The sequence below is a fragment of the Polistes dominula genome, unplaced genomic scaffold (assembly GCF_049000335.1).
Source record: "Polistes dominula isolate Pdom_NZ unplaced genomic scaffold, Pdom_raw_medaka contig_78, whole genome shotgun sequence".
NCBI classification, from domain to species: Eukaryota; Metazoa; Arthropoda; class Insecta; order Hymenoptera; family Vespidae; genus Polistes; species Polistes dominula.
The window spans coordinates 844,364-856,986 of record NW_028301042.1 but is presented as its reverse complement, the minus strand read 5'-3'; the positions used below and the strand labels follow the sequence as shown (position 1 = coordinate 856,986).

The following is a 12,623-nucleotide window of genomic DNA, read 5'->3' as shown; positions in this document are numbered from 1 at the left end:
AAAATATAATATTAAATTTAATAGTCAATCTCTTATACTTAATTATTTAAAACAATATAAATAATTTAAACTACAAATTATATATATAGATACGAACAAATTCAAATGTGCACACGATAAGTGCACATTCAAAACTCCCGCCTAGTGGCGCCATGCTGGCAACACGACAGTGTTTTGAAATATTTTCGATTGGCAATCTTGCTTGTCAGCTGCTCGAGACTTACCGCGCTAGTTTTACTGTACCGTCTTAACCTTTATATTTTATGTATACAGTGTAAAAAAAAAAAAAAAAGAAAAACAATGTCTTCTTGTACCGATCCTTTGCACTTAAACGAAATTCAATTATTCAAAGAACTGAAACGAAATTTGTCCGGTAGTACCGACGAAACTCGTAATATTTTAGAAATTCGTGATGATATTTTATACGTGTGGAATGCCGACAAGTGTTGTCTACAAACATTAAATGTCGGTGCTACGCGTGGTAAATTTGACGAAGATATTCCATATCAGGTTAGTAACGAATTTTCAATACTAATATCATCTAAATAAACAACATTGTAATACGATAATGTTACAAAGATCATAGTGTGAGGTTGTGTTTACGAATTGCATGGACTAACCTTTATAACGTTCACGACTGCAATACGCATGCGTGGAATAAAATCAAAAGTCACATGCTACAAGAAGACATGTATATTGTATGCGTATTTGCAATATGTACTATAATACATGCTAAAGTATTAATATTTATTATTAATTATTTATTAAATATATTTTTTTTTGCAGTTATAATTTTATATTTTAATACAGATTAAAAAATTACAAACTTACGTATTTTTGATGTATATATTATACAGAGTGTCTCAATTGTATCCTGAAAAATATTATATTGTACATAGACATTTTGTTCGTACAATATGTTGGTAAAATTATTCGAATAAAACTATAATATCTTGCATAATATAATTATTAAATATATAAAAAGTATGTAAAATATATCAGAGACAATATTTTATAGCAATAATTTCAGTTAGGTGTTAATCTGTTTAATCTTGATAGAAATGAGATGATATTTACTGTACAGAGTCGTCGTCGTCGTCGTCGTTGGGGTTTGACCAGTCGTTAATCGGTCTTTGGTAGAATCGTACGCACACTCGCGGAAAGTGATTACGTGGTAAATGAAAGGGAAGCGACAGTAACGCGAGTGTTCACGGAATCGCGGTGAGAATGGTCCAGAGAATGTTTCGTTCTCTCACTTACTCACTCACTCACTCATTCGCACTTTAGCATTTCTCCCTTTCTCTCTCTCTCTCTCTCTCTCTCTCTCTCTCTCTCTTGGGCCGGTGCTTTTATTTCATTTCAATGGCACGGTGGGATCAGCGGGTACATTAATGCCTCGGCGGGCGCGCGCAAAAGAGCGGTGAGGGGATAATTTATAGGAAATGGGTTGTTCGACGCTCCGGAGTAATTTAATTAAAATAAATGTCCGCGCTGCGGAAGAACGTTACCCACGAACCCGCCGCGGCGGTCCACGCTGCGAATAAAATGCAAATTCAGACCCTTCACTGGGACTAGCAAAAGGTAAAGAGGATGGGCTGGGTGGTAGGAGGGTGGTTGGTTGAGGTTAAGAGAGAGGAGTGAAGTTGTGTTATATCGTAGGTTGCTTGATAAAGACACTCTACCCTCTGCGGATTGTCGTACGAGGAACCAATGTCTTCCTAAAGATGTGTATGTTTTCTATCTTTCTATCTCTTTTATTTTATTTCTTGCAAGTATACATTGTCTGTAGAACCCTTTCTATCTTCCCTTACCAAGTTAGTATATATATATGTATAGTAACAGTACCTCGAACAAATCTGTTTTACGCTCGCCTACGTTGCAACTTCCCAAAGGAGTCCTTCTAATGCTTTACAATCTGCTAGATATTTTCTCTCTGGGATTTAGTCTTTTGTCATTCTTCCAAGAAAAGGACTATCTTACAACGAACAATTATTCTTTAGGGAATCACGAGAGGACAATATTAGATTTCAAAAACGAACAAAAAAAGGACAATTCTTATATCGATCATCACTGATAAATCTTAACCCTTTCTGGTTCAATATTTCATGTTATTTCAACAAAAGAATACATTTTCTTAAAATCAATAGGGTACCTGGTAAAGAACATTGTTGAAATAATAAAAGAATCCAAAAGGGTTAATCTTAAATGATTTCAGAATAAGACTATAAAAACAGGGCTAGATTGAATAATCTTTTGTTTTTTTTCTCTCTCTCTCTTACTCATTCCCTATCTTTTCCTTTTTACTAACAGCGCAAGTCGGGCTTCCCGAAAGAAATTTATCAAGAGGCTCAGGTAATTCAAGAATATCCTAAAGCCCGTATATCAGGAGCGGAGTTGGCCGACTGAAATATCGGTCGTAAATAATAAAAGTTAGCAAGGTTCCTCTGTGGTGCGCACCGGCACCAGGAGTTTAAACCGGAAGATAGGTGTCGCGGGATACGGACGAAGTGTGGTGGTGGTGATGCTGATGGTAGTGGTAGTGGTGGTAGAGGATGAGGATGAGAAGGTGAAGAGTGGTTAGGGGGGTTGCTGGTGAGAGGGGTAAAAGAGGTAGCGAGAGCAACGGTGATGAGGAGGAGGAGGAGGGTTTACTGGGGGGTTTGTTGGGGGAGGGTTGCGAGGGGGTAACCCTGTAGTAGGTAGTCCTGTAACGCGAGGTGTGGGCTGGAGACAAAGACGCACCATTGTCAACCGGTCCGCCATCGGAACCACCGTCCGCCGCGGGAAACTTTGAATCATTTTTATTGCATAGAGTTATCTTTGTTAGCAGCGGAACGAACGTCTAAACGCGTTCCCTTTTCTCTCTTTCTATCTATCCATCTATCTCTCTTCTTTCTTTTTCATTCTCTCGTTCTCCCTCAAAACGTAACTGTGTTCTATACACAGAAAGTGCCCTTCTATCCCCCCGAGGGCTTCCTTTTTCCTTCCTCTCCGTTCTTCTTTCCCTTTTCTCTGTCTTCCTCTTTCTATTTCTTTTTCTCTTTCTCTGTCTCTTTTATACTCTTTTGGTCCGTGCTAGAGATAATGCGAACGCGAAAACGTTCACACCCCTTTGGCTACCCAAATGGAATAAGTTCTTTAATTCGCGAATTTACCGCAGGGCAAACGAATCGTCCGAGCTGTCGCCGAGATAACGTTCTTCCTTAGACGCCCAACCAACCAACCCATTCGCGATCCAAGAAGAATGCTTTCTTGCCAACTTTACTTACTTACTTTACTTTACTTTACTTTACTTTACTTTACTTTACTTTACCTTACATTACTTTTATTTTACTTCGTTGGTTACGCTTCATATTTTTACTTTTGCAAAATTTTCAACATTATTTAAAACATTCTGAACCCCAAATAAAAAACGTAGTGTTGCAAAAAAAAAAGTAATTGACTTTCTAAAGAATTATAAAAATAATTTATAATAAAGTAATAGTTATTAGGTAAAACAAAAGAATGTCTTTTGGTTTTGGTTAAGGTCTACTTTGGTATCCGGTCGACCCGACACGCGAGAGCTTTTCTAATTGCTGTGCGAGCCGGCGGAAAAGGACAGTCTTATCTAAATTAAAAGTAGTGCTCTGACTCCTGGGGTCAAGGGTCAGCCTCGCGAACGGGATAGAAAATCCGAGCGAATTCCGGACCGTCTCAGGTGGTAGAAGGAAAGGAACGGAATATCGTGTAATAAGCGAAATCCGCTCGACGATAATTAAAAAGTAATTTTACGGTGACGTTTGTGAGTACGGGTGCCACGTTCCCATGTTCACTGAGAAAAAGAGAAAGAGAAACACCACCATACACACATACCAATGGACACCCGCGTTCACATTCAAAGTGAGAAAAAGAGAAAGAGAGTTAGAAATCTACGAGAAAATTGCTCAGCTTTTCGCCGAAAAGTATAAGCAAACGTAAAAGCTAAAGGTCACTCGCTGTGGGCAACCTACAACCCTCTCGGACCTTTTCAATTCGTTTCTTGCAAAGAAACACGAGTTCTCATAAAACAAAACAAAAAGTAATCAAAAAGAATAGGGAGAAAGAAAAAAGAAGAAGAAGAAAAAAAAAAGGAAATGAAATTAGTTTTCTACAAAATATAATAAGTAATATTTCAAATATTTTGTTATAATTTGGTTAAATTTATTAATTAAATCTAATTGTGCTGAACAAAAGTATCCAAATCCTACAAATAAATTTCTTACTAATTTGATCCCATTTAAAATTAAAGAGAAATATTGTTAATAATTAATTACAATTATATCGACGATCGATCAAAATCAAAAAGCAATTAATAATACTGGAATAAACGTTGTTAGTTAAATGAGAATTAATAGGACATAGAAAGAGTTAGGTACTTAGGGTATATGCATAGTGAATACCTAGAGCAATAAAATTCACGGGAAGTGTTTTACATCGGTACCACGAGAGGAGACCTTGTATACGCGATGGTTGGGTGAGAGAAGAGTCAGGAGGAACACGGGTAGTAGTGGTTGGAGGTTGGGGGTGGAAGTTGAGAGGGGTGATGGTGGGAAGGGGCCTCGACGAATTCAGTAAGTGGCGGACAATGGCTTTTGTGGTAGACATCGGCCGGTTCTCTCCCCCTTCCCCTGCCCCGTACACTCTTCTACCACCCCTGCTTTCCACCCTGACTCACCCCTTTCTTCCTCTCTCCGCGTATTCGTATTTCGTTCGCGCTGCTGCTACTGCTGCTGCTCTGTGGTACGTACGCGGATACATTTTCTCTTCTCTCGTATTATTCGCCCCCTCGTATGCGCTAGGAACACTCGAATGTCACGCTCTTGAAAAAAAAAAAAAAAAGAAAGAGGAAAGAATAAAAAAGAAAATGAAAAAAAAAAAGAGAGAAAGAGTAGAGAAAGAGTGGGCGAACAATCTCGCACCTCGCTCCACTCATTTATTAATAGGTGTGCATGTACAGAACTCGAAAGTGTACAGCTAACAATCCCAACCCCCTGATACGTGGTGAAACCTTTCTTTATCTTTTCCCTGTTTTATTTTTCTTTATCTTTATCGTCTCCGTTACTTGTCAAAATTGTTATCATCATTTAAATGAATGAAGGAACAATATCTCTTTTATAGTACTAGTCAATGTGCAGTTAACAAACTACCCTTAAAGAAAATATGTAGACACCTTGCATTATCTCAACAAGTTATAAAAAAAAGAAATAATAATAGTAATAATGAGAGTTTGAAACTTAAATAAAATTAGGGTAAAGTGTTAAGATCGGTGAGTGTTCTTCTATCGTTAAAGTAACTCCCTTTATCAGTCCTTGGCAAAGTCGTATACGAGGAATGACGAGGTCCCATTGTCAAAAGGGTGCCCATTAAAATACGAAACATCCCCTTAGTCTTCGAAGGAAACAAGCTCGTGCATTCCCTCGATCGGTATATACTTACTAGTAGGAACCATCTTCAGTACGCATTTACTATAGTCATGGTACAACTACCAACACCATCAAAAACCAGTAAGATTCGCGAGCCCACTAGTATATTCACTATTATCGCTTGGTGTATAGCCTATAAGCGGTGAAAAGGGCTGGAAAGCTTCCCTCAATGACAATAATTCTACGCTAATAACCCTGTCTCACAGGATGAAGGGGTGTGGAGGGATAGAAGTAGTAGCCTTCTCAACTTTCATAACCCTCTTCCCACCTACTACCCCTTTTCCTTCTTAACGTCTCGTACGATAGGAAGACATCATCGTGTCTTACTTGTCGTAGTATTCTCGTCCAGTAATGGATGAAATCATGAATTGTCGTCAACGTGAACACGTTTCATGCAGTTTTAAGGTGAGAACCATACCTTCACTACCTTCGTACCCAAACCCCCTTAACTTCTATGCTTTTAGGTAAGAGCTTCGGTTGTGAAAAATGTTCTCTCGACGAGCGAGCAACTTCCGAGAAAACTTCCCTTCCGCCTTCTCTTCTTCTTCTTCTATTCTTTTTTTTTTTCTTTTCAATAGTAAGAAAGAAGATAATAATAAGAGGGTGAAAATTTTCGTCTTGGCAGGAGGTGGGGATATATATACATGCATAGTTATAAATAACTTTAGTGAAAATCGCACGATTCCCCGTTGTCTCGATCGTTTTACGTATCCGGTTACCTACTTCCGGTTTAGGAATAGAAGGAGAAATGAAAGGTTGTGCAGGAGGAAAGAGAAGGTTGAAGGAATCCTTGGGTGGGGTTGGTGTTGTAGTAGAAGAGTGAATGGCTTTCGTTCCGCAGGGGGTGGCTTTGTCAGCTCGAGGATGCCTTGCCGAGCTAATGCATTTCCTTTACAGTTTTAATGGGCATTCATAACTAAGTTTAATAATGCCGGTTGGAAGAGAGGAGGAGTAGGAGATGAACAGTCGCGCGGTCGCATATCTAATAATTCCAGGATTCCACCTCCTGCAGGAAGTAACACAGCACTGAGGACGGATTTTAGTGGCGACTACTCTTCGGTCTTACCACCCTCTTTACCCCCTTACAATTTTCAAGCGATCCTTTTTCGGGTTTCTCTTCTCACTTGCACTTTACTCTCTTCTTACCACTTGGGCATCTTTTGAATTCTCGACGAACATCTAAGATTTCTGATTTTTTCTGACAACATTCAAAGATTCTAATCTTTAATATTTTCTTTACACCTAATTCCCCTTTAAGCTTATTCCTATTGTTGTTGTATTTAGATTAGATTCGATGCGAGACAGTATAATAATATTCATGTATAATCCTACTCGTTAGTCATCAGAAAGGTAAATATCTGTAAAGGTTGTAGTGTTGAACGTCTATGGTTATTCCTTGGTAGCAAAGAGAAGAGGTTTCATCCAGCAAGCATAATTGCGTCTTGGTCTACGAGCACCAAGGTATAAATCCCGGCTCTGTTATACTCTACAAGACGATGGCATCTTAGAGATCGTGGTCTTCTTCGTTGTCGCGTCTACGAAACCAACCAACCAACCAACCAACGGTGGTGCGCACCGTCTCTAATAAATAACCCGAAGACAATGGACACTGTCCAAAACACGGTAGATCTTACGCCTTTAAACTTAGGTACGAAGTCTCAACCCTTGCTCAACCCCCTTTTCCAACAAAAGTACCCACACAGTTCGTCCTACCCCCATCCCCACTCCTACTCGTTCCTCCCGAAAGAGCGCGAGAGTCCTCTCACCCTTTCAAACATCCCCACCCCAATACTCGACCCCACCATCATCATCACCACACCACTACCTTTACACCAGTCCACTTTTACCAACCCTCTCACCCTCCCTCATCTAACTAGCACCGCGACACAGTACTATAACGTTGCTTACTGCAGCTCACTGGAATTATAATGTTTGTTTCTAACAAATTACCATGATAATGGTTGCCGTAACGGCACGCTGAAACCGTGTCTTCTTCGTTGGCACACTTAAATTACGCGAACAAGCGCGAACCCCATAGACGACGAACGATCCTCCTACCCAACGAATACGATGACGGCAGAGGAAAGTAACCAAATCGAGTATACTATGTTCAAAATGAGCTAATTAATTGTTCGAAAAATTTATCGAGGGCTTGTTTGTAATGTTAATTAACTGTTCACATATTTATGCTTACTGTCCCTTATGGAATAAATGATTTTAATCTCTGGTTAGCTGGAAATTTTTGTACTTTGCAGCTTTACACAATATAATATCTTGTTTTTCATTTAATTTATTACAAATTAGAATTTATTTTTTGATTAGGAAAAATTCGTAATTTCGAATGTAACTGAAGGTTAATAACCACGTCAAATCAAGAACGAGTAATCAAATAAAATCATAAATTGTGTAAAAAATCATATGACAATAATTTTATTCGCTAAAAGAAGGAAAAAGAAAATCGTAATCCTAACTCATCATCCAGGAAAGGAAATAAGCCAGTAGAGATGTGAAATGATAGTATATCACTTGTGCTTGCGGACGAATGCAGACCGTTAAAGTATAAAAATGATGTCGACACTTAGAGTGAAACCGGGACTAGGAAGCATAGTGTAGTGTGCCTTTCGTATTTTATCCTGGGTCGTTTCATTATATGGATACAACTTGTAAAAAGAAAAAGAGAAGGGTAGTTTTGTAGGAAAGGGGTGGAGATGTGTGGAATAGTCAACGACACAGGAAGACCAGCAAGGCAAAGGCGATAAACTTTATTTTTCAAAATCGTCGCGACGCATCGAGAGTGCGTCGGACATGAACCACGTATGTTCCTACACTTACCCATGTGTGTATACGTATGTGTTCGGGAATATATGAGAATATAGGTGTATAACAAACCAACACGGGAAGGACGACAGCAGGCACACGCGCGGTTTCCACGGTCTGCCGACCGTGATAACGCTGCTGGCTCGTAGAAACGACAAGGAGAAACTACGAGGGAGATTTCGAAACAAATTGTCGGAGTACCATTTTTTACGTGCACTTTTCTCCTCGTATTTTTTCATCGTCAAACGTAAAAAAAAAAGGAGAAACAAAAAAGCTACATTTTTAATAGTCCTTCACACGATACGCGATAACGCGAAATGCGTTATGCTACACACAATGGGATACCTCTAAGCTTATTTCGAACAAGTTATGTGGAAACCTATTCTCTTCCAACCCCTTTTAGGTCATTCTGATATTGTTTCAAGATTATATTTCTTTTATTAATCAAATTTTTGTATTTTTTTTCTTTTTTCTTTTTAAGTTGTATCACGAAAATACTTCAGCTAGGTTTTGCACAAAATGTTTGGTATATCATTACTCATCGATCTAGTGATTAAACTAACGATGTTTAAAATTAAAACCAAACTTTAATTCCCTAAAAATTCTTTTCTTTTCTTTTACCATAAAATCGCCGCAAGCAGTGAACTCAAAAGATGAACATGAAAATAAATAAAAAGAAAAAAAGGAATACTTTGGAAGAAGAATCCATAAGAAATTGGAGTAGATGAAAGAAGACGAAGAAGAAGAAGAAGAAGGGAAGGGAAGGGTCGAAGTAAAACAGGGAAAGGAACAACGAATATGCGCAAGCCCTGTAAGAAACGTCTGTTCTGGCCCTCGGCAGTAAATCCAGAAACGGTGTTACGGGGTGCGCCTGAGAGATAATGCGCAATCATTTCGGAATGGAAATTAAAATCAGATGATGAATCCTAACGATGCCGTTTATTATTTTAATTTTCCGCGAAGGCCGCGCTGAACGCTGCTACGTGGCCCACCAACACAACACAACTAACTAACTACCAACACTAATTCCAACACCAATGGATTTCTACCGGTATTCCTTGCCTCGTTCCTGCTAACTCGAGTTCGAGACAGTAAATTACCTTCCTATTAGCCGTATAATTACAAGATGGCCTCGGTAATTTCCGTTTATTCCAACTTTATCCTTACCGAACGAGACGTTTTGCATAATCATTCAAATCAGCTACACCTAACTTTTATATTTCATTCTTTTCATTAATCGATATTGATTTTATCATCCAATCTATCAAATATTATACTTAAAACTGAGTTGACTCATGTTTTCAATCGATGTTACATGTTCAATCAATAAATTACCTTCTGAAACCAGGTGTATCATTTATTTTAAACTTATCACAAGTCTATAATATCAAAGAACTTATTGACTTCACAAAAGCTAACTTTAAAAACGTCAGTTACGTGCCATTAAACCATCCGCCAATAATCGAGACTTACGTTTAACGTGCCAATAATTTTCCACCCTTCTCAACTTCACCAAATTTCCATCTACAGTTGACGTATAAAACCATATTCTTTTTCTCTGTATGTTCTAACCAAGTATTATACTCAGCTTATTATAACGTAACTATAACTTTTTATGTAGCTCGTAACGCCTATACAACTCGAGATGATCGCATCTGCTATGGGGGTATTTTCAGCATTGGTTCCAAGATGTTGCTTCCAACATTTCGGACATTTTTGCGTATTATCGTTCACGAAAACTTTCCTTCTGTGTATTCTTTTATACGATTTTATCCAACAATTCGTTTCATACCATTTGAAAATAAAACGTTAACTGTATTATATTCCTGTGAAATAATATTCTAAGTATAACCAAGTAACATTTTTACAAATCCTTTAACTTTCTTCGACATTTATGATAACTTATATTGTTGAACGAATGAACGAGCCTAAAGTAAACCAAATCCAAACTTGCAAGCAGCAGCATTAAGCCTTGGAAAGTGCAGTGCTTTGTCGTTGAGGAAACTCAGCTGGGTTAATTCAGTAGTTCTGTTTGATTAAACTCCCCTCCCCTCTCACCCAGAGTAACCCCTTTCTTCTTCTTCTTCTTCTTTACCCCCCCCCCACCTCCCTCTTTGAATGGCTTCTAGAAAATTTATAAGATAAATTCATCTCTCGTACCTTTGTGTGTGCACTTCTGAAGTACAATGAATTAGAGTGAGATACAGAGTGAAAGAGAAAGAGATAAAGACAATCCTGACACATTATTTCATCCAACGTTACATCTGTGTGTATGTGTCTATGTATGTTGTATCTTAGTCTCACAAAGGTTTTAATTATTTCAAACGGAAATGAAAGTTAAAGAGTATGACAGATTAATAAAATAATAATCGGGTAGGCAAAGTTAGTTATATGTCAATAGCGACATTGTCATGGGCTAACATTAGCTCCCGGGTAAGTTTATCACAAACTTCTATCACATACTTTAAAGATTACTTTTAGTCCGTTGTAAAAGTACGGACGGTAGATAATTAAAACCACGAGTGGGTAAATAACGGACTGCCAGACGACTACCGAGCTCTGCCGAGAAACGTAATAAGTAGGCGAGTTTCTGTAGCCTTAAAAAGGGAGAGATCCTTAAAAAACGTCGGAACCCTTCTCCTTCCAAACACCCGCCCTCTCCTCCCCCCCAATCTCCTATACCACTTGCTCCTTCTACTACTACTACTACTACTACTCTTACTTCTATCCCCTTCTACCGGATACGCTATTTTTCGCGTTAATTTGAATTTCGTAATTAACCGGCAACGTATGAATTCTCTGGAGAATATATAAAGGTCCTTCCTTTAATTTCCGTGAGGATTCGTTATAATACGAAGTGGGTTCACTCCCTTTCTACGAAGGAACGTAGATTTTCTGACCTCGAAGGGAAATACGAAAAGGGATACATACATACATACATGCATACATACACGTGTGCATACATTTATATTCATGCTGAAAGAAAAATGTGATACCAAGAATCTAATGTTTAGATTGTCTTCTGTTTGCATATTTTTACTTCTACATTTTCATGTAAAACCTGCATATAAGTTTACGTACAATGTTAAGAATACTTCGATCCAACTACAAAATAATTTCAATCCTGGTCAATAATTTTCTAATGAATTAAATCCAACATACTAATTCTATTATTTAAACCATAAACTTTCTCTGTGACGTTGAAAATCATTTCCCAGTATCAATAAATTTTAATAACATTTCTTATAAATGTCCATCATTAATGAACACCCTCTACTTTTCGTTTGTCTTTTAAAAGCAAGAAAGATAGAGAGAGAAAGTGGGAGTTAGGGTGTTGAGGAAAAAAAAAAAAGGAAATCGAAAAATCTCTTAGCTCGAGTGGGAAAGAAATTTCGTCGTGATTGGGGGTTGTCTTCTTCATCGTCGATAAGAGGGGTAGGAAGAGAGAATGTTGTAATTACCGAGTATTTTTCTCGCAGAGATAGTCCTAGCAGTCTCCCTTAGTCCCCTAAAAAGCTGATTGATATTTTGTATTCAGAACACCTACACCAACACTAACAGCAACTTACGATCGTCACTTCTTTCGTAAGCATTTTGGAATGGGGGTTGTTAGGTGAGAGACGAAGTGGGAAAGGGGATGGGAATGAGGGGGTTTGACAAGATAGTAGAGTAACCTTATCCATCGTTCTTAAGACTACCAATCTCATCTACTTGTCATCCCAATAGACGTAGCAGCAGTAGCAGTTGCAGTAGTAGTAGTAGAAAAAGAAAAAGAAGAGTATCACTTGCAAAGCTGAACTTTTCTGCACTCAGGGATTCGTTCGGGAGTTGGTTGGGGGGTTCGGGGGTATGTGCTCGATCGAGTCGACAAAGATAGACGTTTAGTACGAGCCGAGGATAAAAAGCTCGTAGCTCGCAAAGTAGCACGAGTGTCTCGAAAGTCTCGAAAAAAAAAAAAAAATGAAAAAAAAAGAGAAAGAGAGAGAGAGAGTGGACCCTTATAAACTCACGCCCCATTTCGTTGAAGGTTCATCTTTAATTTCTTCGCATTTCTTTTTCTCCTTTTCCCTGCCACTCGACGCTCTTTTAAATTCCACCCCCTAGGCAGGTCCTCCTACGATACCCCCCGTCCTTCATTCCCTCATCCTCATCCTCACCCCATACTCTCTAACGTTACTACTGTTCACTCATTTCTCCGGTTGTCTTAGGGCGATTAACCAGACTTGTACACCCTCTCCCCCTCTCTCTTTCTCTTTCTACAACGAGCTACCCCTCAAACACCTCACCCTACATCCCACTCCATCCCTCGACACCAACCCATACCCCTGCTATCCACTTCCAACACCTTCCGACACTTCGTAGGAA

The 12,623-nt window shown here is 38.7% G+C and overlaps 1 protein-coding gene and 1 long non-coding RNA gene across 3 annotated transcripts in view; one reads left to right on the top strand and one right to left on the bottom strand.

The window, feature by feature from the left end:
- Positions 1-5,580, bottom strand: part of LOC149031718 (uncharacterized) — a 63,767-nt gene extending 58,187 nt beyond the window's left edge. The window contains exons 1-2 of the long non-coding RNA XR_016177459.1: positions 1,078-5,580; positions 832-874 (exon numbers count right to left, since the gene is read on the bottom strand). This is a non-coding gene — a long non-coding RNA (uncharacterized LOC149031718). The remainder of the gene's footprint in view (positions 1-831; positions 875-1,077) is intronic.
- mbo (nuclear pore complex protein Nup88) overlaps positions 198-12,623 on the top strand; it is a 58,162-nt gene continuing 45,736 nt past the window's right edge. The window contains exon 1 of one of the 2 annotated variants that reach the window (XM_015321695.2): positions 198-510. In XM_015321695.2, the coding sequence (XP_015177181.1) occupies positions 301-510 (210 nt within the window). In that variant the 5' untranslated portion in view covers positions 198-300. The remainder of the gene's footprint in view (positions 511-12,623) is intronic. The other variant, XM_089175095.1, reaches the window with a different exon arrangement.